The sequence below is a fragment of the Episyrphus balteatus genome, chromosome 1 (genome assembly GCF_945859705.1).
Source record: "Episyrphus balteatus chromosome 1, idEpiBalt1.1, whole genome shotgun sequence".
In the NCBI taxonomy this organism is placed as follows: domain Eukaryota; kingdom Metazoa; phylum Arthropoda; class Insecta; order Diptera; family Syrphidae; genus Episyrphus; species Episyrphus balteatus.
This window is the reverse complement of record NC_079134.1, coordinates 41,792,352-41,818,196: the sequence shown is the minus strand read 5'-3', so window position 1 is coordinate 41,818,196 and position 25,845 is coordinate 41,792,352. Positions and strand designations below refer to the sequence as shown.

The 25,845-nt window shown below is 30.2% G+C and overlaps 1 protein-coding gene across 1 annotated transcript in view; it reads left to right on the top strand.

Annotated features, from left to right (window-relative positions):
* Positions 1-4,564: 4,564 nt before the first annotated feature.
* The window catches only part of LOC129921319 (polypeptide N-acetylgalactosaminyltransferase 2), a 189,792-nt gene continuing 168,511 nt past the window's right edge, over positions 4,565-25,845 (top strand). Inside the window, exon 1 of the mRNA XM_056003113.1 lies at positions 4,565-5,525. Within this exon, the coding sequence (XP_055859088.1) occupies positions 5,439-5,525 (87 nt within the window). The 5' untranslated portion in view covers positions 4,565-5,438. The remainder of the gene's footprint in view (positions 5,526-25,845) is intronic.

Here is a 25,845-nt window from a genome sequence, read left to right as displayed (position 1 = left end):
AATCCGGTTTTTCGACTTTTTTTCAAAATTCCGAGAAAATCGCGTTTGAAAGTTGGGGTAAATTTTTAATTTCGAAAAATCCCCGAATCTTTGAACGCTCCTGGTAGCTAAACCGCTTGAGAGCAATTTTTGGGAGTGATGCCAAATGGTAGCTTGTGTCATGGGCCTACGCTTTGCACATTATCAGATTTTAAAAAAATCGCCTTAAATGTTAAACCGCCACATCATGCCTTTTTTTCAGAATCGTGCCTATTTTTTTTACTTTTAAGTTCTCCCGGTTTGAGAACGCGTGGACCTACAGGAATGGGAGTTTTACCCAAATGTAGGTTAGAGTCCCCGCTACCTTTTGGCATCAAAAATTTTATTTTCATTTTCTTCAAATTCCGCAATATAGGCGTTGGAAGTTGGGGGCGCGAAAAAACTTCTGGGAGCTGAACGCTTTGATCTAGAGGCAGGGGAGTGGTGCCATATGAAAGCTTATATTTTCAGCTACCCGATAGTGGTATAATCCGGTTTCTCGATTTTTTTTCAAAATTCCGATAAAATCGCGTTTGAAAGTTTGGGTAAATTTTTTGTTCGAAAAATAAACGAATCTTTGAATGCTCCTGGTAGCTAAACCGCTTGAGAGCAATTTTTGGGAGTGATGCCAAATGATAGCTTGTGTCATGGGCCTACGCTTTGCACATTATCAGATTTTAAAAAAATCGCCTTAAATGTTAAACCGCCACATCATGCCTATTTTTTCAGAATCGTGCCTATTTTTTTTTACTTTTAAGTTCTCCCGGTTTGAGAACGCGTGGACCTACAGAAATGGGAGTTGTACCCAAATGTAGGTTAGAGTCCCCGCTACCTTTTGGCATCAAAAATTTTATTTTCATTTTCTTCAAAATTCCGCGATATAGGCGTTGGAACGCTTTGATCTAGAGACAGGGGAGTGGTGCCATATGAAAGCTTATATTCTCAGCTACCCGATAGTGGTATAATCCGGTTTTTCGATTTTATTAAAAATTCCGAGAAAATCGCGTTTGAAAGTTGGGGTAAAATTTTTTTTCGAAAAATCCCCGAATCTTTGAACGCTCCTGGAAGCTAAATCGCTTGAGAGCAATTTTCGGGAGTGATGCCAAATGATAGCTTGTGTCATGGGCCTACGCTTTGCATATTGTCAAATTTTTAAAAAATCGCCTTCCATGTTAAACCGCCGCATCATGCCTTTTTTTTCAGAATCGTGCCTATTTTTTTTTTACTTTTAAGTTCTCCCGGTTTGAGAACGCGTGGACCTACAGGGATGAGAGTTGTACCCAAATGTAGGTTAGAGTCCCACCTTTTGGCATCAAAAAATTTTTTTTCATTTTCCTCAAAATTTCGAGATATAGGCGTTGGAAGTTGGGGCGCTCACTTTCAGCTCAGCTCACTTCCAGCTCAGCTCAAATGAGCTAACCTAGCTCAAATTTGAGCTGAGCTGTGAGCTGAGCTGAAATGTGAGCTTTTTGCAGCTCTGGAAACTTGCCACATGGAAATTATCACATGTAACTTGCCACATGCAACTTGCCACACGCAACTTGCCACAAACAACTTGCCACATGAAACATGTAACTTGCAACGTGTTGTGTGTTTTATGTTTGCCGTACTGCGGCGTACTGCATTTTTAAATACTAAAGTACTGCCTACTCTAAAGGTGAAACGACAGCCCTGCTACCCAGGGTGATCGCGTCATAATCCCTTTGACATTCTTGTCAAAAAGTAAATTTTCATACCCACCCTCCCATAAGAGGTATAACTTCAAAAATAATGTTGACTAATATTTTCTAAAATAATACAATCTTCGGAAAAATGTTTCAAAATTTTTTAGGTATAGGTACCTATGTATATTTGTATACAGGGTGTCCCAAAATTTAACGTCGAAACGAAAACGGTAGATAGCGTAGGTGGTGACAGTTACCAAAAAAATAATTAAAAAATCGCAGCCATATAATTTGCGAGTTATGGGCATTCGAAAAAAAAATCGAAAAAATGGTCACCCTATGACGGTTTTTCATGTGGCGTGACTAAAAATCTTAAGTTTTCTTTTTCTAAGGAACCTCGAATAACCCTGCTCCCAAATGCATTCAAAAAAATCAGCTGCATCAGTTTTAAAGCCAATATCACGTTTTTGCCCAACTAAATACTGAAAAAAAATTTTCTACTATTTTCATTCATAAACCTTTCCTAAAACGTAGTCTACCAACTATTACTTTAAGAGTATTAATTAAACTTCTTTTATCTTTTAAAAAATCAGCACTTTTCTACGTTTAAAAATACAAATTCAGTTCGGAAAGTGTACAAAAATTGAAAAATATGGAAAAATTACCTAATAAAAAAGTCGGATTTCTTAAGATAATAAAATGCACGACTGGGTCGCACGAACTTGCTCTTAGAATTAAAGTTGCTTAAATTTTTAAGACTTTTTATACAGAAATTTGGAAAATGTAGGTACCTACTATACAGGTACAAAAAAAAAAATTAAATTCGTTTGTTAAAAAAATAAAATAAAATCTGAAATCAATTTGCCCTCCAAAACAAGTATGCAGTTTTGATTGATATATTAAGATGCATTTTTAGAAAAAAAAAATTCAAAATCGTTAGAGCCGTTTTTTAAAAAACTCATTTGTTACAAATAATTTTTTGGAAAAAAAGTTTTAAAATAAAATTGGTATGCCATTTTGTAGAAATCACTAATCAACATCTAAAAACAAAATTTCAAAAAAATTCAATGTCCCGTTTTCGAAAACTTGATTTTTCAAAAAAAAAATTTTGAAAATTTTTTTAAAAATCCAAAAATTATTTTTTTTTTAATTTTATTTTTGGCTTATATTAAAATTATATAAATGCTTCTTCACAAAAAGTTTCGTTGAGATAATCGGATTTGAAAAAAACGGTTCTAAGGATTCTGAGGTACCGTTAATAATGATTTTCAAAATTTTTTTTTCATATTAAAAGTTAGACCTTGTTTTAAAACTTACATTTGAATTTTTTTAACAAAATCGTTGGAGCCGTTTTTGAGCAATTTCAATTTTACTAAAATCGGTATATGACAAGTACCGTTATTTTTGGTCCAAAAAAATTAATTCCAAAAATCCCTTTGGAGAGTCGCCAAATAACGCTACATACCAAGTTTGACATCAATCGGTATATCCGTTAAGGCTGTAGCTTCGTTTACAGACAGACGGACTTCCAGGACCCACTTTTTTGGCATTCTCTACCATCGTAATGTCATGGAAAAATGCTATCTCAACTTTTTTTTTTTTGTACGAATGCATAACTTGATACATACTTGCCGAAACATCGTAGTGCATTTTTTTTACACTACGGTTCAATGAATTAGGGTCATGTAAATTTTTTTAGTATTTAGTTGGGCAAAAAAGTGATATTGGCTACAAAACTGATGCAGTTGAATAAAAATTTTTGAATGCATTTGGTAGCAGGGTTATAACATAACTCGCAAAATATATGGCTGCGATTTTTTAAAATTATTTTTCTGATAACTGTCACCACCTACGCTATCTACCGTTTTCGTTTCGACGTTAAATTTTGGGACACCCTGTAAAGTAAAAATATATTTTCAAAACATTGCTTAAACAATTTTCAATTTTTCATTTCTAAAAATTCCTGTTTTTATCCAAGAAATCAAGTTGCATATTTTCTTTAATGGTCAAAATCATTTAAAACAAACCCTTTTATTTTGTTTAGATGTCTTATAAAATTCCTTTTACCTCAAAAGCAAGTAGGTACGTGTGACCCAGTCGTGAATTTTTTTTTAATACAAAAACTGAGAGTTTCCAAAAACAAAACCTATGTGATTTTGAGCCTTACTGAGCTCAAAAACCTTCGGTTTATTTACATTTATCTGGAAAATGTTAATAAACGCTTAAAATAAACAAACATTTCGCAATTAGCATGAACATGCCCTCAAATAAATATTTTAAAAAACTAGAGCTGCTATAAAGAAACCAGTTTGGTATACATTTTTCTGGAAAATTTTAAAAAAGTTGAAACATCTCGTCAGTACTTAAATTTATAAGGATTGTTCGAGCATAGAAGAATACTTTTAATTATTCACAGAAATGGTAACACTAATTTCGATGCAATTTATACTCTTCTTCAGTTACTTCTCTTCTTCTTATTGCTTCACTTTGTATCATCTCATGTGCTCATATGCTCACATGACATTTTTCTCTCAACAGCCCACAGTCATATCTTTAATTTCATGCTACAAAAAATATATTCCTCGTAGTAAAAAGTAAACAAAACTCTCCAATTCATTGATAAACACAAATTTTCTCTTTCGATTTGATATCTGTTATTTTTTATCTTTCTCTTAAATTGAGTTCCCCATTACCCCCAAACCCCAATCTCACACAATTTTATTGGTATATAAAAATGAGGCGCCACATGCGATTTTTATAGCCATCATCCCACAATTCCCGTATAATATCCCAATTGCTTGCTTAACATGCATTTTGTTGGCTCTTTTTGCTTTGGTTGGGGGCTAATATGGGGGACTGATGTTGGTTGGCACCCAAGTTCTCTTTACAACAAACCTTAACAAAATATACCCAACACAAATTCCATTATACTCCGTCAACATTTTGTGTGTTTTGTTTCACAGTTCTTCAGTTGCAAACTTTCAGCCAGATCGAGCGGCTGGCGTTGGATTATACGTTCGCTATCGCTAGCTGATTCGTAGACAGTTTATATCAGTCTTCTTAGGTTTGTCGTCTTCTTTAGCAGATGAGAAAAGGTAGAGAGTAGTTGATGGTGGTATTATTAACACACACAGAAAAAACCTTTTCGGCCAATTGACTCGTTGTTTGTTGACCGGATCCGGACGGACGTTTGCTCTTTTTTGGTGAATTCTTTCCGAACGGAAATCAATCAATTTTTATTTTAGAATTTAAACCATTTAAGCCATTTAAGCCATTTTAAAGTGGTGAAAAGTGTATTCTTTGAAAAAGGAAAAATCACTGAATAAAAACCGATTTTTGCGGGCAATTTCTTTGAAAAATTGGGGAAGTTATATTTAAACAAATTTCGTGCAAATAAATTTTATTGATTTTGGTGCTGTTTGTTTACACTTCTTTAACCTACACCCACGCATTTTCAATTGATTTTTTTGTTTATACTTATTTTTAATGGTTTACAAAAGTTGTGCTAAATTTCTTTTATTGAAATATTAAATAAAAAAAAAAAAAATAAAATAAATAATCTATTAGCTCATCATTGAATCGTTTCTAAGGGAAAAGTGCAATTATAGATCAGTGAAGAGTGCAAACAAAAAAAAGTTGTTGTTTTTTTTGCTCTTGAATAAAAAATTGAGAGCAAATAATTATAAATAAATAGAAAAAAGTGATTTTCGTTCTTATCATCATTTTCATTGTGCTAGAAATCAACAACAAAACAAAATGCGACGAAACGTCAAATTAATTGCATTCGTTACTGTCATCTGGATGTTCGTAATGGTCTATTATCTCCAATCGAGTACTGGCAAGGTGAGTAAAACGAACGACTTTTGATGGCCTGTTTACACTTTTATTCTTTTTTATTATGATTATAAATGATATTATGACAGCTGTTGTGTGTCAAACAAATAGAATTATCATCTTTTTATCTTAAATCAGTGATAATTTATTTCTGTAAAAGGTGGAAACTAAAGGTTGCTTTCATCTTAGATAAGCATAACTAACTTACTTTTTGATAAGAAAAAAAAAAAAAATTAGAAAAAATTCCTGATAAAAAAAAATCTACAAAAAAACATATTAAATCACGAAGAGCTTTATTATGTTTTGCAGCTCTTAAGTCAGTCCTTCGTTTGATGTCTAGTTGCATAGTGCAGATGAGTCTTTTTTGAGGGCATTGACTTTAAAGTCTATTTAAACAGGCAATATAAGATAAAGGTAGTTATTTCTCGCCAATTTGTCTTGTCTTCTAGGATTTTTTTTTTCATTTCTCTCTTTTATTCTTTTTTTCTCTCTCCCTCTCTTTTACTCAATCTGTATATGTTTTTATTTTTTAGAGATAACATTGTTTTATAAGTTTATTGTAGTATAATCCTGGGACGTGTTTTGCTGTTACGTGAGTTATTTTATGGCTTCCTTTTGTGTTATTATTATGGACACAGAGATATAGAAAGATACTTGTATTCTAGCAGAGTGCGGTTTATTTACTCTCTGCAGAGGAAGTAAATCTTTGCAGAAGGCATTGTATATGCAGGTATCTAACATTTTGGTTCGTGATAATTTTTGACAATGAAAATTATTGTATTATTTTTTTGTTCTGAAATTAATTGTTTTGACTTTTTGTTTGTTTTAAGAGATTATTATTTTAAATTCTGTGCAGAGAGCATTTTCTAGAAATAGAAGAAATTCATTTACAATAAAATAAATTAACTTGGCTTAAGGGTGTTAGACATTAATACAAAATAAACAAGTTTTTAGAAGAAGAAACTTAGAGAAAGAAGGTGAACAAGTGAATATGTTTTCTCATGAAAAAAACATGGTTCTTCAGAACCTTTTTCTGAAAAATAATATCATTTTTTTAATGAAAAAATAATATATTTGCTCTAATTGATGAAGTTATTGCAACATTACTTGAATCGGTGATTGTTAAAACAACATAAGTAACATTTTTATTTTTATTCAGTAGAGACAAAAAACTCTGTACTTTTGACGACGCGGCCGCATTGACAACTTTAGCTTTAAATTCGGTTTAGAGACCTTGTTGGGAGTTGAAACTAACTAAAAGTTTAAAAAAAATATCTTTATCAAAGAAGATTTAACAAAAAATAAATATTTTTTATATGTTGTTTTAACATCCAACGTTTTGTTGGGAGTCAAAACCACTTAATTACTTGGAAATAATGTTGTTTTGACACTCATTTTAAATCCAAAGTATTAGCAAATTTAATGGAAATGAATAAAAGACCATCATAATTCAGCAATTTTATTAATACATACATTAAAAAAAAAAGAACACTAAACAAATAGGCGAAAGTTGACGTTCCACGGCCAGCAATGAATTTGTTATTTTTTGACATAGTTAAGTCTTACTAATATTGTGCAAAAGTTTTATCCTTGTGACGTAGGTACTTCAAAATAGTATAAAATGCGTTTTTGCATTTAACACTTTTTATTGATTGTGTCATTGATGTAATTTTAATGTTTATTTGAAGTGATAAATATGATGGTTTGTAATTTTCCCTGAGTTTAAAAACCTTGATTTTGAATATCAACCCAATAGATCCCAAACTAGAAGCCTTTAAGACAAGATTTACGAATTTTTTTTTTTAAGTTTGCATTTTCAATTCTTTGCTAGTATTAATAGCTTGAAAACTCTAGAACAAAATGTCGAAGTTAATGGCTCAGGGAAAATAACAGAGCATCATATTTTATATTCAAAATAAAAATTCAATTCAATATTCACACATTGCAAGATGCATTACCAATACTAATATTGCAATATCTTACATTCTTAATCCAAATGCAGAGAAAAATTCAAAAACTTTTTCCTAAGATATAGGTTTTTTCATTTGGTACCAATTTAACTTATTAACAAGAACATTTTGAAAGATGCAATTCCATTCGAATGACCGCGAACAACTGACTGACACTAAATCATCGAAAAACTGTAAGAAACAACAGTTTACTTACTTCATTTTTCCAGCGTTGAATGTAAAAAAACAAATTAATATGAAGTACTTAAGGTGTTTTAACACTCAATTTCAAAATTGGCAGAAGAGATATGTTGTTTTAGCACTAAATGCGTATTTTAACCTCGAAATTTTATATGATCCAAATATAAAATCATGTTGGTTTTGCTCTCAACGCTAGCTCTACCCATAAGCAATGCAAAACAGTTATAAAAGTGGTTTCAAAAAATTTGTCACTTATGTTGTTTTAACAATCACCGATTCACTTTTTCGAAAAGATAAAATCCAGATTTGCAAAACAAAATTGAAACTTCAATCTTATTCTACCATTTCAGAGACTTAACACCTTAACAAAGGCCCACTTAAAAAAATTTATTCTCAAATTTTAGCTATCTTATAACTAGTTATCTAGTTTAAGGTTGAATTTTTGCAAAAACTTTGCTTATTAGAGAATAGATATTGTTTTTTAACAAGATACGTTTGATTTTTTTTAGTTCTGAAAGAAAAAAAAAACTGTATGTTTGAATAGGATCCTGAAACACAATATCGCCACTGACTGACTTTTTTTATTAAAACATTCAGAGAAGTAAAAAGCTAGAAGTGATTTTTCGTCGAGCATTATGCTGATTGAGTTGTATTTTTTTTAAATATAATATAATATTAGTAAAATTATCATCCTGTAAAAACCAGACGAAAACATTCTTATAACAAAATAAGGTTCTAATTTCTAGCCAAAAATTTTTTTTGTGAAAATAGGTGAAAATAGACCATTCATCATTTAAAGTTGAGAAATATTATAGGGTTATAGCTTTTCTCTCGTACAAATCAATATATTTATTGTTGATATACAAACAATTTCGAATCAAAAAAACTTTACAAAAAATTTTAATTGTACCCCTAACTTAGGCATGAGAATATCATTTTTGTCTTAGTTGCCAGATTGTAGCCAAAACTAAACAAAATCTAAACTCTTAGAGTTAAAGTTGCTTAAATTTTTAAGACTTTTTATATAAAAAATTTGGAAAAAAAAAATAAAATTCGTTAAAAAAATAAAATAAAATCTGAAATCAAATTGCCCTCCAAAACAAGTATGCAGTTTTGATTGATATATTAAGATGCATTTTTAGAAAAAAATTTTTCAAAATCGTTAGAGCCGTTTTTTTTTCAAAAACTAATTTTGTATAAATAATTTTTTGGAAAAAAAATTTTAAAATAAAAATTGGTATGCCATTTTGTAGAAATCACTAATCAACATCTTCAAACAAAATTTCAAAAAAATTCTATGTCCCGTTTTCGAAAATTTGATTTTTCAAAAAAAAATTTTCAAAATTTTTTTAAAAATCCAAAAATTATTTTTTTTTGAAAATTTTAATTTTGGTTTATATTTAAATTATATAAAATTTAGCATTTAATGATTCTTCACAAAAAGTTTCGTTGAAATCGAATAAGCAGTTTCGGAGATAATCAGATTTGAAAAAAACGACGGTTCTATTGCAGGTACCGTTAATAATGATTTTCAAAACAATTTTTTTTCATTAAAAGATAGACCTTAGCTTAAAACTTACATTTGAATTTTTTAAACAAAATCGTTGAAGCCGTTTTCGAGATATTTTAATTTTACTAAAATCGGTATATGACAAGTACCCTTATTTTTGGTCCAAAAAAATTAATTCCAAAAACCCCTCTGGAGAGTCGCAAAATAACGCTACATACCAAGCCCTAAATGGCTGACATTTTTGTATTTCATAAAATTTTGACGGGTAACAAAATCGTCAGTCATATTAAACGACCAATTTGCCTCGACAATCTCATCATCAATGTCAATGAACTAGAGAATGGTTCCCCTCCAATATCCCATCTCCACCTGAATAGTATTAACAGCATGATTCCTCTTTTTAAGGTGTTCTTAGCTTTGTCTTTAAATTGAAAATTTTTCTTAACGCATGTCGAGGATGTATTTTGAAAAATTGCATTTGAAAACTATCACAACTTTCTTTTGAAAAAAATTCTTAATTTTTAATATTTTAAATTTTACTTAATTGTATTAATTGCATGTCACTAAGTTTTCAATTGGCAAAATTTTAACTCGTAGATATAATTTTACCTATTCTGTAAATAACTGTCAATATACAAAAGTGTCGGAAATTTCTTTAACATTTTTTTCATGTTGCATTTCGAAGCGATAGTTTCCCAATAATTGAAGAAAATGGTTTGCATAACAGATTCTACCAAATCTGTTATTCCATTTCATTTCATTCACAGAATATTAAAACAAATTCTACCATATCTTTTATTCCATTTTGTTCCATTTGACTTATATGTTTATACTTAAACATTTTCATAATTGGCTCTTAGACTATCACAGATTCTATAAGTATGAGTTTATGAGATTATGAACACTTTTAATTTGCATTTAATTTTTTAAATACAACAACAAAAAGTTACACATACACCACAGTGACCCTTTAAGATATTTCTCTAATTTAATTGTTGGCTTAATTTTTAATATAATTGACATTGATTGAATATTTAAAGACTTAAACAATATAACCTTAGTTTACCTTTGGCATATTGTGGAGTTCGACCTAACAACTACTGGTGACAAAATATAAACGAACCGATCATACGTAATTGGGTTGTTAGTAACAGCTTGCAAACCAACATATTAAGTGATTTATCACTTTTATTACACAAATAAATATTTTACTTAAATATATTTTATTTTAAATTAACCAGATTTTAATATTGAATTTCTGAAATATGAGAAATTCAACTTCATTCCACTTGAAATTCTGAGAATCAACAAGAACGAATGTAAACCCGCATTCATCTTTCAAATTCGTCATCCAATTTAAATTTGCATGTGGTTTCATCTTTGTTTATCAACAACGATATATTTTTTTAATTTCTGGAATTCATAAAATGCTTAATAAAATTGCAATTTCGATTTCTTTTTTTTAAATTCAATCGGGAACCTTTTTAAACCACATATTTTACTGAAAAATAAATATTTAGCCAGAATTTTTTACTCAACTTTATTTGGTGGAATATGAAAACTCCAACAGGTCCTGTTTTTTTTTTTAATGTCCCGAGACTAATTACCTTATTTTTTTTTTACTTTACATTAAAAAAATAGGTGTTGGGTGGTGATGGGTGTACTTATTTTTTTTTTTTTAATTTTCCAACATTGTCATTGTCATTGTCTACATAAACAATGAACGCATTTCTTTGTTTTCTACACTCTTTTGTCATTTCGTATATAAATGTTTTATTTTTTTAATTAGTTGCTATATAATGATGAATGGAGAAAAAGAAAAAAAATTTATATGTAATGATTTACCTATTATTCTAAAAGTAACTTTTTTTTTCTCTTCTTTTGTGTGTATTAAATAAAAAAAAAATGACAAAATTTAATTTGTTCTTATATCAATTCTTTTGAAATTTAATTTCAAAAAAATCACTGTAACATACCCGGAGAGCCATCATCATCATCATCAGAAACACCAACAGCATTCTTCAAAAACCCAAAACAAGAGAGTATGTTACGTTGGTATTCATCATCATCATTCATCGTGTTCATTTACAACGTTGACGATGATGATGACAAGTTTTTTTTTTTTTTTTTATGAAAACATTAAAGCTGTCAAACTCACAGACCATATTATTTTTTAATGAGAACGCCTCACCCTAAAAATTAACGCTCTAGCGTATGGGAGGTCGGTCTGAATCCTGAACTGGACTACTCACTGCTCTGGGTCTGGGGTAAAAGCTTGAATGGGTAGGGTAGGTATCAAAAAAGAATGTGTACCAACTAGAAGTGTGGGGACAAATATACACGAAACTATAATAATTTTAATGAGGTTTTTTCTGCTTCTTTTGCACAAACTATGTACTTTTTTTTATCAGAAACGAGGAAATAAAAAACCTTAAAAAACTTGAAAACTGTTGAAAGGACTTTTTGTTTGTTCAAAAAAAAAAAAAATAAGCAACTCTCGTTTGTGATAGTAAATTGTTTTTTTGTTAAATATTTGGTTCGCAGTTGTTGTTCACTGGTGACTGACTCAACAGAATATTTGCTTGAAATCATTCGATAGGAAATTGGTACCAAAGCAAGACCAAGCCTTCTAGTCCAAGTTTGGCACAGAAAAAAAAATCTGTCATTTAATTGAATCTGCAGGCAATCAATACATAACTTGAAAGTTTTAGATTCAACAAAGTTCCAAAAACACACAGCCCAAGTCGACACACAATGATGTGTCGCTATATTCCACCAGTCACCAAATTACTCTGTGGCACACCATCATCAGCTTGGTGCCTTTTCCAAACCCAATTTAGTGAAAAAGCGTTTGGTGAAAGGTGCTTTGATTATATTTGGTTTCCTCTATTCCTATGCGGTGCCGCAACCAAAAAAGTACAAAGTACGTCTCGTGTCGGTTGGTCGGTCGGTTGGACGATTGTCCGTGTCGTATAGAGCACACGCTGCGCTGCGGCGGTGGCGTTGTCATAGTAGATACTCGTAAAATAGATCTGATCGTTTTTGGGGTTACGTAATCAAATGCACGCTAGCATAAATAGTCTGGGGGATTGTGTTAGCTCTAAAAAAGGCCTTGACCATTGACACTCTGTAATTATGACTTTAAACAATGCATCAAATTTTCAAGGTTTGTTTTTGAGGTCTAAATTCATAAAAGTATTAGAAAGTACTAGAAAGTATTAGAAAGTACTAAGACCACCTTCTGGTAGAATAAAGTCATAATTTGCAACTCTACATTCTAGACTTTCGACAAATTTATAATCAATTGTATTGTGACTTAAAGTGAAAGGGGGCCGCATGCAGACATAATATATACAGATTTGCCCAAATATAATATGCATAAAGTTTTGGTAAAAAGGTTTTAATAACACAAAGGCTTTTAATATCGTGTGTGTACCACGATTTCGAATAAATAGAAACCATAAAAGCTGAAAAACCACGCCGGAAATTTTCGTTATGAATGACTATAAAATTTCATTGTGCTGCGGGTTTTTATTTAAATTGATATGCTTATATAGAAGGGATATGAGAGTTTTCTATAAAATCAAAAATTAATGGAAAAAGCATATGTTTGGTGGGCAAACTCTAACCAAAATCTATTATTTTTGGTGAATTATATAAAATATTTGGATTTATGTTTTTTTAGAATTTTATATTTTAGGTTTTTGGAATTGTTTTGAACATTTTGGGTTTAGAAGAATTAACTGAACATTTGTTTTAAATAAAAATAACTTGTAATTTGAAAAACGGTTTATCATTGATTTTAAGGCAAAAAATCTTGATATCTGGTCTGCAGTGTATAGTAGTTTGGAATCCGTTGAATTAGCATTTACATCGATCTGCTTTTTAAGCTAACCTATTCACAAGCTTTCATAAATGTTCGTAAATGATATAAGGTACCTTTGGTTACCTTTTATATGAATTCGAATTTAGTCTAATCCTGGTGCTGTTCCAATTTTAGCTTTCTTATTTCATTCGGTATCTATTTCATTAAATTTTTTTTCACAATACACAATACTTCAATTTTAATAAATGGCTCTGCAGATTTGAAAGATACGTTTGACTAGGAGAAACATGTTTTTGATCTAAAGAGCATCTGAGAACAAATTTGATTCTTATAGACAAATTGGATCCGTTGAATTTTTGTATCTTTCTTCCAAGAACATTTTGAAATTTTGAACTGAGCTTGAGTATTTTCTTATTCCTATTTTTTTTTAACAACATTATCGGTGCGTACTTCGAATTTGATTTAATGTACCATTTTCGAGTAGGTAGTAGCTTTTTGTACAATGCTTTGGGTGGAAAAAGTAGATAAGAGTGGCATATGAAAAGAAAAAGCTGTCTATTCTTTTACAAATTTTGTGATTGTATCAAGTAATTTGTATTGAGTAATTTTTTACTTGCGATATAGGTACTATAGGGCAAGTTTGGGATTCGTAAAAAAAATCGAACTCGAGATAACAATTTTACGTGACATTACGATGATGGAGAATGCCAAAAAGTGGGTCCGGCAATTCTCTCTGTCTGTCTGTCTCTATCTGGAACTGGATCCTAAACGAGTGAAGTGATTTTATTCAAACTTGGTATTTAGCAGTTTTGGGTGATTCCCTAGAGGGTAAATTAAAATTTTATTTTTATGACCAAAACTAACGGTACCTGCCATATAACGGAAATACAAAAGTTAATTTTTTTCAAAAACGGCTCTAACGATATTGATTAAAATTTTTGTGTGTAGTATTACATATAAAAGCCAACTTTTGAAATAAAAAAAATATTTTTTTGTACCGTTATAAACGGTACTTGCCATAGAACGGTTTTTTTGGTTTCTAAATATCTCGTACAAGACTCACCCGATTTCAAAGAAATTTTGTATACAAAAGTGTTTAAGTAGAAAATAATATTAAAATTAAAGAAAATTTTCAAAAAACACATTTTTGGATTTTTAAAAAATATTTCAATTTTTTTTTTCAAAAAATCAATTTTTTGAAAACGGGTTCACGAAAAATTTTGAAATCTTGTTTTTTTGTGTAAATTAATTATTTCTTCAAAATGACATACCAACTTTTTTTTTGAAAAATGTTAGAAAATTTTTATATATAAAAAATTATTTTTTTAAAAAACGACTCCAACGATTTTCGAAATTTTTTTTTCTAAAAATACCTTTTTATACAAGAAATAAAATGGCATACTTTGTTTTTTGTATAAGATCATTTAAAACGGTGTTTTATTAATTATAAAAACAGATTTTATTTTTTTACACTATTTATGAAATTTCTTCAAAATATCAAAATTTAAATTTCTTGAATAAAACGCTTGAACATTAGAGTTACTTTAAGCATAAGAGCAAGTACGTGCGACCCCAGTCGTGCAATTTATTTAGAATTGTCTAGGAAAACAAAAACAGTTTTTTCAGTTGTAAAAATATCAATTTAAAAAAATATTTATTGCATATAAAGAGCAATTTTCAATTTTTGAATAGAAAAAAAAAAAAAAAATATTAAATACAACTAAAAATATTTTTCAATAAAAAATATTTTTATTGCAATATTTTTATTTAATTTTTTTTTATATTTTTGCAAAAATGTAAAAAAAATACTTGAATTGAAAATAAATTTGTTTTTTAAAGATAAATATTTTGCATTAAAAAAAATGTTTAAATATTTTAAATAAAGTTTTCTGCATTGAAAAACAAAAAAAATGCAAATTTGTGTGCATCAAATATTTTTGTTTTAAATATAAATCGGATTTCTTACAATTTTCTATTTGACCATACATTAGCTATTTTACATAATATAATATTGAAGCAAATGCATGGTCAAAAATCCAAAATTTGAAGAAATTTGTATTTCACATATTTTTTTTTTTCAAATTTTTACTCCTCAATGATTTTGTTTGAAATAATTTTGATTAAGTTGTTTATTAACATAATACAAAATGGCATACCAATTTTATTTTGATTATTTTTTATTATTTAAAAATATATTTAGTTTTTTTACATTGGTGAATTTTAATAATTTAGTTTCAACCATTTTCATTTCCTTCTTTGTAAGTTATTAAAAACGCATTATTTTCTTTGAATTATCGACTATTTTGATGAAAAATATATGTTTTTAAAAACTGCTTGACTGATTTTGACTTTTTTTTTTTCAAAAAATTGAAGTTTTTTTTTGGAGCTTAATTTTATTTGTTTTTGTTTTTTTTTTTTTGAAATAAATTTTTATTATTTTTTTTTTTGTTTTAGAAATTGTAGCATCTTGAACTCTTAGAGGATGTTCGTACGATCAAATCGTGAATTTTATTAATTTACTGAATACTAGATAGTTTGTCATTTCATGTGGGGGACAGGCTTTAGAAGCAATTATAATCACATGAATCTCGTTCATGCGAAGTAATAAAGGAAACCACAGATTTTTGGAATTTAAGGCCTGGTGCACACATGCATTTTTTTTTACATTCAATGACGCACCAAATTTGGTCTTTTTTTTTTTACTAAAAGTTTAATTGAGTATACAGACGGGCGGTGCCGTTGCAGCATCGCACGTCTTTCTTGCGAGAAAAAAAACTTCCAGGTTTTCAAAGACCATTCCGACACGGCTTGAGCTGTTACATCTATCTGGACATTGCCGGCAGCTTTACCACGCAATGCAAGTAAGTCCCGGGCTTAAGACTTCTACAAATGCGTTTTTTGACGATCGATGGTGCAGCAATTGGATTCTTATACTGTACTCACAGTTAATTTGTGCACCGTGCAAAGGACCTAAGAATAAAAGAACTGAGTCACTGAACGTCAGAAAATGCATGTGGGCACTGTACACCAAGCTAAGCGAATGACGCACAACGCTCCAGTCAAAATTTTGTGTTCAAAACCTTCTAGATATACTTAGATACTTACCCTTTGCTAGAGTGAGCAAGACAGATCACTTGGAATGGCTGATCAGCTTGCTACTGATCATTAATAAAATGGAAAGCCACCTTCGTGTCTAAAATAGAAATAAAAATAGAAAAACAAAATATTAGTGAGAAGTAACACTATAGCTAAGTCTTCTTGACTCAACAAATTGTAAAAAAAAAACAAATGATATTTCACATTATATTGTATATTGAACTGGAAAAATTCGACATCATACTGCATTTTGTACGAATTTTCCGGTCTAATGAACAATATGTGAAATATCATTTTTACACAAAGTTACCGTCACGAACCTTTATATTTTTTTGGTTTTGTTTTTTCTCACTCATGTTGTCATTTAATAATATTAAAAACCTTGACAATTTGTTATGCTTCAAAAGTCAATCACATGTTGCAAATTATTTCAAAACAAATTTTATACAGTTACATATTATGCATTTTTTTGCATCGTGCTATTGCATTAATTTTTTTTTTTTCAACGTCATTGTGTTTTTATTATCAGTCATCCATATACAGTAACAAAAACTCAACCATGCTAAAAATAATAATAAACAAAAGCAATGCAAAAATCATATTTTACAAAAAAAAAAAAAAATACTTTATTCTAAACTACGATATCAGTTTTTCCATGAACCACAAAGGGCAACATTGAAATCTCTGGCGATGCACTTGTGCATTACAAATTATTGTTCCAACTCACTCACTTATAATAGTTTGTAGGTTTGTACTCTATAATCTTTCTCTTCTTTTTAGAAATTTTGCAGTAAATTTTGCATGCAATTTGTAATTATTCTGGCTGCTGATTCCGAAATTGCGTTAACATTTCTATTCCAGTCTAGAAAATCTTCTATATCGTATACCGCTCGTGTTTGTTGATAGTTAAATGTGCTTATATATGGAGTGTGATTATTAGATATTAATGCAACGGTAGTCGCACATAGTTGATAGTCAATTATTTAGATAAGATACGGATGATGTATTCTTGTGATCTAAAATGGAAGAAAAGGTATATCTCAGTATCGGAGCTCGGAAGTAAAGATAGTTAAGATTGTTTTCTTAGACTTTCGAACGAAAATTTTAAAATGCATTCAATTAGAAAGCTTGCGCAATGTTTGCGAAAAGGCCACATGGGGTGCGAAGCGCTCGCAAAATTTTAATATAAGAACTCAGTTTGTGATCTCTGTCCTAAGACTTGCAGGTTATTTAAGGAACACGAAAATTCTCGATGAAGACTACGCAAAGCATCAAACATTTTAGAGACTTGTAAAAATGTTCACTTTAAAATTATAAGTAATAAGCAAAAAAAAAGCAAAGGAAGAAACAATATGTCTAGCATAAGTTTGGGTTTTGCAAAACTTTTGCTCACAATTGTGTAGCAGTTTTAACATCATATTCGCAAATTTGTTTGCACTCGCTCAGCTTGGGAACATTTTGAAAAATAACGTTAACACTGTTACTTGTTGCAAATAGCAACCTTGCGCAGTGTGCAAATGTATATTTATTTTTTATTCAAACTAGTCTTAGATCTTTAAAAGCTTTCATAAGAAAAGTTTTGCTAAGACAGAAAATATTTGCGAACATTTACTTCAAGTTCTGCTTATTCTAATAATTCGTCCTGGCTAGCTCGCAAAATGTCTAAAACTAGCAAACTAATAGTCTCAACGGAGACTATGCAAAACATCGCAAATTTTGGGTAATAGTTAATTTTTTTTTGTTTTAAGTATAAGTAACGGGTAAGCATATAACATTAGGTTCGGAAAATTTCCTTTGCGAAGCGCAAATACCTAAAAAAAGTTTGAAAATTGAAAAGAAGAAGAATTTCGAGTTTAGCTAAAAATTTTGCAACAACTTACAGTTATACAGTTTACAGTTTTAAGAACATTTTCACAAGCTTGTTTAAAGTCTTCAACATTGCGAACATGGAAAATATTGTTGAAACTGTTAATTATTGAATTTCGCAATGTTTGCTAAGAAGTGATATGGTTTGCAAAGATATGCAAACTAGCCTCAGATTTTCGAACGTTGTAACAATATGAAAAAAGTTTTGCTAAAGAAGGAAATATTTGCGAACAATAACTTCACGCTCTGGTAGTTCCGATCGTTTAGGTGCGCTGTCTGTTCATAATAAATTTCAAGTAATAAGCAGATAACTCTTATACGTTATTGCGTAATGCAAATATCTTTGAAGAAATTTAAAAGTTTTTAAGAAAAAAAGTAAAGCAAATTAAATAACTTTTAAGACAATTTTGGGTTTTGCAAATAGTTTGCGAAGAAACCACAATTATGTAGCAGTTTTAACAATATATTTCAAAACGTTTGCAAATCTTCAAGTTTGCGAACATTATGGAAAATATTATTAAAACTGCTACATATGTAATTGTTAGTTCTAGCAACCTTTCAAAGTATTTGCAAAGAAGCCACATGGCTTGTAAAAGTATGTGCGAACCACATACCTTATTCAAACTTCTCTCAGATTTTCGAACATTTTTATTGGAAAAAAATTGGCTAAAGAAGGAAGTACTTGCGAACATTTACATCTAGCTCTGTTGATTGCTTTCGCATAATTTGAATGCAAAAATTCAGTTTGTGATCTTTGTCCTAAATCTTGCGCATTATTCCTTCGAAAAGAAGAAAAAAAATTTTTGTTGCAGAATATGCAAAGCATTCCTATTTTTGATATCTGGTTTTGCAAACGTAAATATCTTTCAAACAAATTTGAAAATTAAAAAAAAGCAAGTCAAATATTGAAATGTCTTAGTGCAAGTTTAAGCTTTGCAAAAATTTTGCGAAGAAGTTACAATTATCTAGCAGTTTCAACAATGTATTCCATAATGTTCGCAAGCTTTCTTGCAAGTCTGCAAATTGTGGAAAATATTGATAAAACTGCTTTATATTTAATTGTAAGTTCTTCGCAAACTTTTAGCAAAATCAAGTTCAAGTTATAAGAACCAAGTATAAAGAACCTATTTTTCAAATCTATTAATTTTTAAGGTTATCAAGGCGAAACCATTAAATTTCCTAATTGAGCTGCTTGCACATTGCGATATCTGTATACAATTTTACAATCAATTCAATAATTCAGATTTCATAGAACTAAACGAAATACAAAAGAAAACACACACGTACAATATATTTTTTTTTATAAAATAAATCCATTGAAAATGTTAGAATGAATGTGTATCAATTTCAATTTTATGTGTTATAAATGGAGATGCATCACACTAAACAATCTATATGACCCAGAGTGATGGTGATGGATTTGAGTAAATCTTTTCCAATTCAGTTGTTAGCATTGAAAACTTGCAACACAGAACAACTATAGCAACTACAACATTTTGCATTTTGACTAGATTCAAATTTAATTTGTATGAGAATCAAGCAATATACTAGATATACTTGCAATCAAAGTGTGCAAGTGCATTGATTGAATAGGATTCAATTAAACTCACATCACACATCTCTCACTTTCGTGTTATAGATATAAAATGGTACATGCGGATTGATTTTGTATGAGGTTGTTTTGTGTTACAACAACTAATTCGATAGAAGAGCTCGCGATGATTTAATAAATCCTATTATGCATCTACTCCAGTCAAAGCGTCGGAAAAAAGGGTCTCACCTTGCGATGAGAGGCACTGTCTGTTTTTATTTCATGGATCGATGGGGGTATATTTAAAAGACTTAAACCCAATTTCTCACCACCTGATCATTCTTTTTAGCGGAGTTATTCACAAAAATGCATTTTTTAGGATATTTTACTTCTAAGCTAATATCTTTGCTCCAGATTATCGCAGACCAAAAAATAAACATACATTCTCTTCCTTATAATATTTTCTATCGTTGTATGTAATTTCATTGTATTTGAGTGAGTAAATATAAAATGGCAACCATTTAAAGTCAAATTCTTGTTGTTAAAAAACACATTTTTGTCATTATTTCGAAAAAAGCTTATATTATGATTGACATTTTTCTAACCTATTTTGTAGCCCTGTTCATGTCCTGCATTTTACAGAAAAAATGAGCTCTTTATCACCAAAGATGGCCGAGCTATTGATAAATGAACGCATGCAAAACCGGTGCGAAAACACCCAAAAATATCGTTTTTTGGGAATAACTCGACTTCAGAATGTCCTACGGCAAAAAATAAAGCAATGAATTGTTCGTTACAACATTTTCTATCAATTTAGTGCACAATCTTTTTGTTGAAACAAATAAAAAATAAGTAATATTAAGTCAAAGTCGTTTTTTTGTTTAGCAAACTCTTGCCTTATTATTTTGCAAACGGTGCGAGTATTGGCTAAGAAAATAAAATATTATTGTAGTCCTTTAAATTATCTACAATTTAAAAAAAAAATTAGCTCTCTACGACCCACACGAGCCGAGAAATTAATTTTTTAAAAAAGGTCCAAATGACCAACGAAAAAACATAAGACAAATTCTCTTATAACAAGAAACAATGAAAACAACCCTCTCACTGAGAACTAGTATTCGAATCATAAACAAGGGAAATTTTTTTGAATTTTCGTACGGATTAATGCTTTCTTAAAATTATAATAACTCGGCTCCCGTGGGTCGTAGAAAGCTAAATTTTTTTTTTAAATGTAGATAATTTAAAGGACTACAATAATATTTTATTTTCTTAGCCAATATTCGCACCGTTTGCAAAATAATAAGGCAAGAGTTTGCTAAACAAAAAAACGACTTTGACTTAATATTACTTATTTTTTATTTGTTTCAACAAAAAGATTGTGCACTAAATTGATAGAAAATGTTGTAACGAACAATTCATTGCTTTATTTTTTGCCGTAGGACATTCTGAAGTCGAGTTATTCCCAAAAAACGATATTTTTGGGTGTTTTCGCACCGGTTTTGCATGCGTTCATTTATCAATAGCTCGGCCATCTTTGGTGATAAAGAGCTCATTTTTTCTGTAAAATGCAGGACATGAACAGGGCTACAAAATAGGTTAGAAAAATGTCAATCATAATATAAGCTTTTTTCGAAATAATGACAAAAATGTGTTTTTTAACAACAAGAATTTGACTTTAAATGGCTGCCATTTTATATTTACTCACTCAAATACAATGAAATTACATACAACGATAGAAAATATTATAAGGAAGAGAATGTATGTTTATTTTTTGGTCTACGATAATCTGGAGCAAAGATATTAGCTTAGAAGTAAAATATCCCAAAAAATGCATTTTTGTGAATAACTCCGCTAAAAAGAATGATCAGGTGGTGAGAAATGGGGTTTAAGCCTTTTAAATATACCCCCATCGATCCATGAAATAAAAACAGACAGTGCCTCTCATCGCAAGGTCAAATGACGCTTTGACTGGAGTAATCTTTTTCTATGAAATAAATCAGCGATGCGACATAACTCACAAAAAAAAAAAACACTCTGCGACCTAATTGATACCAAGCTAGAGAGGATTTTAGATAAAGGTTAGGTATAGAAACACTTCAATTTTTTTAATCCAAAAAAAAGTAAAAAAAAAAAATTGCATTCCTAAATTGATTTTTAAATTGGATTCTTTAAACATTTAATTTTGATTTTGGTATTTTTTTTTATTTTCAACAAAGAAAACCTACAGTCTAGTAGAAATTGCTAGGGTTCATAACAAAAATGATGATATTTTCATTTATGAATTACGAGGACATAAAAAAAATATATTTTTTTTTGTAAAATTGTATTAATTCTAGAATAATTTTTTTTCCGAAGTATTTTTCAAGATTTTCCAAACAAAAAATTTCTCATACAAATCCATGTTCTGCTAATTTGTGTTGAAAAAGTTGGATTTTTTTTAGAAGACAAGAATTCAAGTTAGCGGAACCTGGATTTGTATGAAAAACAAAAACTTTCTTTTAAAGGAAAAATCTCGAAAATTTAAATATTCAGAACAATTTCAGAAAAAAAAAATGCACGATTGTGTGGCACGAACTTGCTCTTTGAACTCAAGTTGCTAAAATTTTTAAGACTTTGTATAACAAATTTGCTAGGTAAATGTAGCTAGGTATGTATATGAAAAAAAAAAAACAATAAATAATTCTTGATTCAAATGAAAAAATAAAACTAGATTTTAAATTAAATTGAGTTGCGAAAAAAGTAAACACTTTAATTTCTTCTATTAAGATGCATTTAAAAAAAAAAAATTAAGTTCGTTAGAGCCGTTGTTTAAAAAAACAAATTTTTTTATGCCTTCTTAAAACATTTTTTGAAAAAAAAAAATTCAAAATAAAAATGGTATGCCATTATGTACCAAATACTTAACAACATCCTAAAATCAATACCTAAAACCAAAATTAAAAAAAATTCAATGTCACGTTTTCGAAAATGTGTTTTAAAAACAAAAAAAAAAAAAATAGTTTTTTTTTAATTTTATTTTTTGATTTATATTAAGGTAATATAAAATGTTTTTCATACAAAAATTAGTTTAAATTAAACAAATTATTTGGAAGATAGTCAGAAATTTAAAATATGGTTCAATGGGAGGTACCGTTACTAACGATTAAAAAAAAAATTTTTTTTATTAACCCTTTCGAACCCAAACTATGAAAATCAATATCAAAAAAAAAAAAAAAAGTTCAGTATTATCGTGTCAAACACATTACAACAAAGAAATATGAATAGCAAAAAGTTATTTTACAAAATAATAAATAGCAAAACTAATGTGTTACTCTCATGTAACTTGTAAGTTACATACACTGTTTATGACCACCAAAAAAAGCCGGACAACTGAGAAAATAATTTTTTATATAATAATGTTAAGCTAAAAAAGAAAACACTTTCTGGATTTACATCTTTTTTTTTCAAAATTATGACCATATAAAAAAAAACGTTTAGCAAAAAGAAAAAAAAATTAATTTCAGTCCCTTTTTCGATAAAAAAAAAATTAAAAGTATGATATTTTACTAACTTTTTGTACTAATCCAGTAACTAGACATTATTATCTTTCAATTAAGCAATCGAAACCTAAAAAAATTCTTTAATGGAATATTTTTTACGAATGTTTAAAAAATATATGTTACATGAGAGTAAAATGATGGGTTCGAAAGGGTTAAAAGATATACATAGTACCTTTCCTTAAACTATTTCTTGAATTTTTGAAACAAATTGTTTACGATAAAATTAAACTTTTCCAAAATTGGTATTTTGGGTCCAAAATAAATAGTTCCAAAAACCCCTCTGAACGGTATCCAAAAACTGCTACGTTCAAGTTTAAAGTGGATCGGCCCATTCATTTAGGCTGTAGCTTCTTATACAGACCCACAAACATTCTAACAAACAGACGAGCTTTTCAGACTCTTTTTTTTCGCAAAGCTAAAGTTTTCCACTGTCCATTAATGACAATATTTAGTTCTAGATTTATAGACAGTATCTCCGCTGCCTCTGTAGCTGTTTTTTCTGCCTTGCGCAGATATTTCTTTCACCCCGAGAAACTCTATACTCTTTGCCTTAAATTGAATTCACTTCTTCTGCGCTTGTTTCTTATTACTTCTGAGAACAATTTTTAACTTTAAATTTATCATTTTTTTGATTTTGGTAGTTTGCTTTAGCAGCAACGAATTCGCTTTTGGTCAGTAAAGTTCCTAGCATCAGAAAGTCTCACATAATTTGTATGCTCTTTTTGAAGTCTGTTGATGGTCTTGAACAGAAATTTGGTCATCTTCTTCTTGTTCAAAAATATTCTTCTGTGAATATCTGCCGAAGCTATATTTCTGATAAAGTTGAATAATTTCTACAGAACTCATAAATTTCTGCTGAAACTGTTTATTTTTTTCTGAAACTGCACAATTCTGGGGAAACTGGAGAATTTGAAAACAGCAAAAACTGTTAAATATTGACAAAACAAGTAAATTTCTAATGATACCGGTAAATTTCAGCAAAACTGGTAAATTTCTGACAGAAAATTGGTAAATTTCAGTAAAACTTGTTAATTTCAGCAAAATTAGTAGATTTCAGAAATTTCTGTAAGTTTTTTTTTTCAAAAACTGGATACTTTTAGCAAAATTGGTAAAACTCTGCTTAAATTGAAAGATTACTCGCGATGCTTTCAAATTTTAACTAAAATGTCTTGTAATTTTCTGGTAATTTCTGTCAAACTGGCGAAATTCAGCAAATCGAAAACTAGATTTCTGACGAAACTCTATATTCCAAACCATCATAATAGTCCTAATAGTCCACCACTGACAAAAGCAAAACGTGCTTGTTAAAGTCATCTAGTTCCACCAGCTCACATCCAAATTTGGATTTGCATAGACACGTTACAACATACAATATTCAACACTTGTTCCTGCTTGGTCAGTTTCAGAAACATCAAACGCTCACTGGACTTCGAAATAGCTAAAACTACTCGACAAGGATGATACGGATTCCGATTTTGACTTTCCAAATCTAAAGTTCAACATAATTTGCCATAACAACTAAGAAAAGGGTTCTCTTTTCAATGTTTCGGAAGTAGGATAAGATGTTCACTCTCGTTCCCTTATTCCCCTTTTCATGTTCGTAACCTCAGCCGTTCATACTCTCAACTTGTGTCACTTAAATTAGGATTAGAAAGCCCCCCGAAATACTTATTGTTTCAGGGTCAGCATCATGCATAGAAGAAGAACTTAACGAACGTAATAAAGTTCAAGAAACCCGAAAGCCATCCCACACGGAACCTAAAGACTTCAGGCCGATTAGCCTATCTTCCTTTCTTTTAAAGACCTTAGAAAGACTAATTGAAACGCACATTCGGTTTAAACTCGACGACAATGTTCTCATACAGGCCCAACATGCATATATGAAGGGCAAATCTGTTGAGACAGCATTACATGAAGTTGTGGGTACGATTGAACATTCAATCCACCACAAGGAATTCACTCTGGGAGCATTCCTGGATATTGAAAGGGCCTTCAACAATGTTGAAAATGCAGCCATACGGCAAACCCTGGACACCAGCGGTGTCGATTCGAATCTGTCAAACTGGATTGATTCGATGCTTCAAACTAGACTTGTAAATACAGAAATGGGTAGCAGCAAGCTGAAGGTAAGAACTTGTAAGGGCACTCCACAAGGAGGAGTCCTGTCACCCCTACTCTGGCTCTTAGTTGTTAACCAGATCTTAACCAAGCTTAGCCAAAACGGCGTAAAAGTTGTGGCTTATGCCGACGACTATATCATCATGGCCTCGGGAAAATTTGTTCCGACCCTGCGAGATCTTCTTCAAACAGCCCTTAACAAGCTCAACAACTGGGCCACAGGCTGCGGTCTCAATGTAAACCCACTTAAAACAGAACTAGTATTATTTACTAGGAAAAGAAATATCCCAAATATTAACCCTCCCACAATAAATGGGACTCCTCTCACCATTACTGGTAAAGCTAAATATCTTGGGTTGATAATCGATAGAAAACTTAATTGGAAAGAAAATATAAAAGAACGTGAAAAGAAAGCCTCTATTGCCTTTTACACCTGTAGTAGAATTTTTGGTAAAAAATGGGGGCCCAATCCCAAAACGATTCATTGGATGTATACAGCCATTATAAGGCCAATTCTGACGTATGCATGCCTGGTCTGGTGGCCAGCCCTAGATAAAACAGTCAACCTTAAAACTATGACCAAAATTCAGAGACTCGCGTGTATAGGTACCACTAGTGCCATGAGAACTACACCCACATCAGCCCTAGAAACATTCCTTTCACTTGCCCCGATTGACCTTTTTACAAAAGAAT